Raw genomic sequence first — 5,194 nt, 5'->3', positions numbered from 1 at the left:
GGGAGGAGAGACCTGCCTCTACCCGGACAAGAAGTTTGAGACCGTGAGTGCCTCTGGGGGCGTCGGTGGGCGGAGGAACGGGGACCGGATCCCGCCCATCCTCCCACCACCGGGAAGGGCTGCTCCGCCTCCCGCCCCCACACAGGCTTCGTCAGGGATCTTAGCCTTCCCGCAACCGACGTTTATGGAGCATCTAGTGTGTGCCACGTGCTGGGGCTGCAACGGAGAACAAAATTTCCCTCCTCTCCTCCCCCCGCCCCCCGCCGCTTGTAGGGAGCTTGCCCAGACGCGTGTCAGGCCCGTTCTAGTAACTTAGATGCATCCACTCACTGAGCCCTAACTACCAGATGTGCTAGTTCTGTCTTCATCTCCCAGACAGGGAAACTGAGGCACAGAGAGATGACCAGATTACCCATGACAGTCTGCCCCCAGAGCCCCAGCCCTTAACCACCAGGCTACTGCCTCCTCTGACCTGCTGTCTTATAGGCCCTGTGGGCTCACTGTCCTCCAGGCTGCAGGCAGAGAGGTGAGGTCAGCTGGTCCCCCAGAATCCTGGGCTCCTCCCTCAGGCAGCCCTGAGCCTAACCGCCTCTCACACCGAGCACCAGGCTTAGAAGAGGGCGAGCAGCACCAGCCCTGGACCACCTGGACTGGAATCCGAGCCTGTCACCTCAGTCTTTTAATCTGTAAAATGGGCATAAGCAAGCACCTGCCCCACAGGGTGGCTGTGCAATCGCAGTACCGAGGCCCGTATCAGGAAATACTCATTAAACACTGGCTTCACACTAATATCTCTACTGCAGGTAAAACACGCAGCCAGCATAGGACCTGCAAAAGTGCATAGTAATGTTCTTCTGATATATGATTATTTTTAACTGGTCAGAGTCCTGGGTTAGTGGCACTCAGACCTCCTAGGTACAGGGGCTGGAATGCAGGACTTGATCTCTACACAGTTGCTGACATCCCAGGCCTGATCCCACACCAGCTCACCTTCCTCCTGCTCAGACAGAAGCTGGAGAGGGAGTGAGGAAGGTTCTAGGTTTGGGTTCCCTAGACTGTGGACAAGTCATTTATTGAGGGGGTGATCCCAGGAGGCAGCAGGAGGGGACAGGGGGATGCGAGAGGGATGGAGAGAGGCAGCTGGTATTGTTAATATGTCACCAGTGAACACCCAAGGCTCGGTTCTGCTGGGGACTTCTGGGAAACAGGGTAGAGGCACCTGGAAGATGGCCCACCTGGGCAGAGGGGAAGCTGGGGCATTAGCCACCACCTGGTCACCTCTTGTCAGCATCAGTTGAGGGCTGCCTCAGAGCGCGGGGTCCCCTCCCCTTGGGCCTTGCCCTGTGCACCAGCCAAGCCCACTCCCATGGCCAGACAACGGCCCGTCAGTCCCAGATACTTACCACCTGCAGCCTTCATGGATCGGAGGTAGCTGCAGAAAGGACATGGTGGGCGCCTGCTACTGACCCTCCCTCCCCTTTCCCAGGTGAAGCTGGCTTCCTGGTCCAAGGAGAAGCCGGGAAGCTGGTACAGCACGTTCCGTCGAGGGAAGAAGGTGAGTTGCCGAAGGCCGAGGGGGCAGATGGTATGAAAAGTGCGGGAACCAGCGTGCGGTGTTGGGAGAGGGGCTTCGAGGGGTGAGAGGAACAGGACAGACGTGCCTTGTTGGTGTGCTGTAGGCTGGGGAGGGAGGGGGGTGGGCAGCATCAGATGTGTGGTGGGGGAAGCACGGGGCATGGTGGAAACCAGAGTCAGTGCTGGAAGGACCTGAGGCTCCCTGGGCGAAGTCACAGCTCAGCTGAGACGGAAAGAGGGAGCTGGGCTAGCAAGTTCAGGGGGACAAGGAAAAGTGTTGCAGGCAAGGGAACAGCATGTGCAAAGGCCCAGAGTCAAGAGAGGGCCCGGTGAATTTAAAGAAGGAAAAGCCACGTGCTGTGCTTTAGGGAGTGCAAGGGGGAATGTGGTTAGAAGGAAGGCTGGGAGGTGGGAGGAGGCAAGGCACATCTCCCCAGAAAGAGCTGGGGGCCGTAGGGAGCCATGGGGCATGTTTAAGTGAGGGAGGGGCCCAGATCACATCTCTTTGTTAGAAAAATGCCTCTGGGGCTGCTGGTGCTGGTTATTGAGACTGGAGCCTGGGAGACCAGGAAGAGACGGATGTGCTGATCCAGGAGAGTGAGGAGAGGATCCAGGCTGGTGCTGGTGCTATGGGGATAGAGAGGAGGGCATGACTTGGAACAACAGCAAAGAGGGCAAGCTAATAGAACCTAGTCCTTGATGAGCTGCAGGGGCGGGAGGAGACAGGCCTGCCCAGGTTCCTGACTGGGGAATAGGATGTCTGATGAGACGCTGAGGTACGTAAGGGAGAAGACCAGGTTTAAGGGGCGAGGGATCTTGGGTTCAGTTTGGGACTCCTTTATGTAATGTATATTTATATGCTAAGCACTGGGAACATAGCAGCAAATTAAACACAGTTCTTGACTTCATGAAGTTGATATTCTCCTGGGAATATAACCAAGGAAACAGACGGTCCAAGGAAACAAATAAAGCTGTGGTATAATGTAAGTCGGTATCTTGGTTTGGATTCCTCTCAGATCTAGGAGGCGATTCCAGAAAATATCAGCCAGGGGATGTGGAAATAAGACAGGAAAGAGAAGGAAGTCGAAGGCTGCATTATGGAGCTCATTGTCCCAAGCCAGTGATATGTGCATAATATACTTTATTTAACCCAACATATCCAGAATATTGGCAGAGCAATATGAAGATCATGGAGGCATTTTACATTTTTTAAAATAGAAGTTTTGCTTTCACAGGACATTGTACTCTGGAAGCTAAATTTCATCGGAAATGCTCCATCTATACTTACATTTCATAAAACCTGCAGCTGCGAAAGTAGACCCCCATAGTCAGTTTGTTCCAAGCCTAAGCTTTCCGATAACTGGGTGGAGGCTAAGTTAAGAGTTATGAATTTAAGTGAAGAATTTGAATTAAATAATTAAATTAAAAATTAGAATTAAACAAATACAGTTAAAAAAATAGTTTCTCAGTCTCAGGCACATTTTTCTTTTTGGTTAATCCTCTCAACTGAAGATATTTCTTCCATTGCTTTTCAAAGACAGTGGGAGGGAGAGAGGGAGGGGGAGAAAGAGAGAGAGAGAGAAACATCGATGTGAGAGAGACACACGGACTGGGTGCCTTCTGCACAGGCCTCCACCACCTGCTCCTTGACTGGGGGGCGGAGAGCGAACCTGCAACCTGGGTACATGCCCTTGACCAGGAGTCCAACCCGAGACCCTTCAGTGCATGGGCCCATGCTCTAACCACTGAGCCACATTTTCAGTGCTCAGTAGCCGCCATGCCCAGGGTCTCACAGGAGAGCGATGAGTGGCCCAATGGCTGGGCGCAGGGGGCGCCCTCACCTGCTGCCCTGTCCCACCCCAGTTCTCCTATGTGGACGCCGACGGGTCCCCGGTGAACGTGGTGCAGTTGACCTTCCTGAAGCTGCTGAGCGCCCGCGCCCGCCAGAGCTTCGCCTACTCCTGCCAGAACGCGGCTGCCTGGCTGGATGAGGCTGCCGGCGACCACGGCCGCTCCCTTCGCTTCCTGGGGACCAACGGACAGGAGCTGTCCTTCAACCAGACGGCAGCAGCCACCGTCACTGTCCCTTATGACGGCTGCCGGGTAAGGGAGAGGGGCAGGGGCTGGCTGGGCAGGGAGGGGCGGCCTCGCTCCCCCCCCCTACCCCCCCTGACTCCCCATCTGTGTCTTTCCCCGCCAGCTCCGGAAGGGACAGACCAAAACCCTCCTGGAGTTCAGCTCTTCCCGAGCGGGCTTCCTGCCCCTGTGGGACGTGGCGGCCACCGATTTCGGCCAGACCAACCAGAAGTTTGGGTTTGAACTGGGGCCCGTCTGCTTCAGCAGCTGAGCGTCTTGGGCGCGGGCGGGGCCACGAGGGAGCCCCAGCTGGGGCACACTTGGTGCTGAGGCTTTGAAGCCACCATATTTATCGTCTCCTGTGCCTGTGGACTCAGAGGGAAGTCTGCTCGTCATGGTCAGACAATGTCCCTTCTCCACTCCCGGGGCTGCGGGCTGGACTCCCCTGGCCCAGGAGTCCAGCCTCCCCCGCCAGCCCCTGCTGGAGTGATGCAGTCTTTCTCCCCTCCCTGCCCATTCCACCCACAACTCCCACTCTGGATCTCCCACGCACGAACTTCTAATTCAGAGCTGAGTGCCCCCACACCTGTCTTTCCCTTCTCAGGCAGTGCCCCGACACCCTTTGGTGCTACCCTTCCCCCTAGTTAAGCACTGGATGTCTCCTGATCCCAGGCTGGGCCCCTCCCCTCATTCCTCTTTTCAGGTGGGTTCAGAGAGAAGGAACTGAAGTCAGACCACAGAGGGAAGGGAGACTTGCCTGGACTGAGCTGTGTATTCCTTTGGCTGCCTCAGCCCAGCTCTGAATACAGGCCCCCTCATAGCTCACCAAGCCAGATGGCTGGGGGACCAAGATGCGGGGTCAATCAGGATCCTAATGGTGCTGTCCTATTTATACCGGGATCTGTATTAAAAGGGAAAATCCCCTGTTATATATTTAATCTGCTTCCTCCTCACAGAAGGCTGGGATATGATGGGAGAGATTCTAGCATGACCCCCTCCCCCCACCTCCCCAGGGCATCGGCTTCTCAAGTCTGAGAATAAACCACTGAACTGTGTCCCTGTCTGTGTCCTTCATCTGGTGCTGCCCGCATCTTTCTTAGGGTCTGTCTGGTGTCACCTGAGGCATTGCCGTCACCTATCTTAATCCTGTTGTTTGGTGGAGGTGGTTTGAGGGGGTGGGGGAACCCAATTCTAATGGGACTCACTGGAGGTGGTGGGCCTGTTTATTAACTCAGGAAAAGTTGAAAATAGCTAGATCTCTAAGAGAGTAGATCTTAACTTTTCTCACCACAAAAAAATAAAGAATAATTATGTGATGTAATACAGGTGTTAGTGAATCATTTTGCGATGTATATATGCGGATCAACGCATTGTCCCCTTAGACTTACATCTTATATGTTATATATGTCAATTATATCTCAGTAAAGCTGGGGAAAATGTGAAGGCATCAAACTTGAAAAAAGAGCCCTGACCAGTTTGGCTCAGTGGATAGAGCGTCGGCCTGCGGACTCAAGGGTCCCAGGATTGGTTCCGGTCAAGGGAA

At 54.6% G+C, this 5,194-nt stretch overlaps 1 protein-coding gene across 1 annotated transcript in view; it reads left to right on the top strand.

Annotated features, from left to right (window-relative positions):
* The window catches only part of COL5A3 (collagen type V alpha 3), a gene marked incomplete at its 5' end in the record, with an annotated part of 37,832 nt that extends 32,860 nt beyond the window's left edge, over positions 1-4,972 (top strand). Inside the window, 4 exons of the mRNA XM_015565353.1 lie at positions 6-43; positions 1,487-1,555; positions 3,439-3,678; positions 3,776-4,972. Of these exons, the coding sequence (XP_015420839.1) occupies positions 6-43; positions 1,487-1,555; positions 3,439-3,678; positions 3,776-3,922 (494 nt within the window). The remainder of the gene's footprint in view (positions 1-5; positions 44-1,486; positions 1,556-3,438; positions 3,679-3,775) is intronic.
* Between the last annotated feature and the right edge of the window lie 222 nt (positions 4,973-5,194).

The sequence above is a fragment of the Myotis davidii genome, unplaced genomic scaffold, assembly GCF_000327345.1.
Source record: "Myotis davidii unplaced genomic scaffold, ASM32734v1 scaffold1439, whole genome shotgun sequence".
Classification (NCBI taxonomy): Eukaryota; Metazoa; Chordata; class Mammalia; order Chiroptera; family Vespertilionidae; genus Myotis; species Myotis davidii.
Note: the sequence above shows the minus strand (reverse complement) of the source record. Positions and strands in the feature narration are given on the sequence as shown.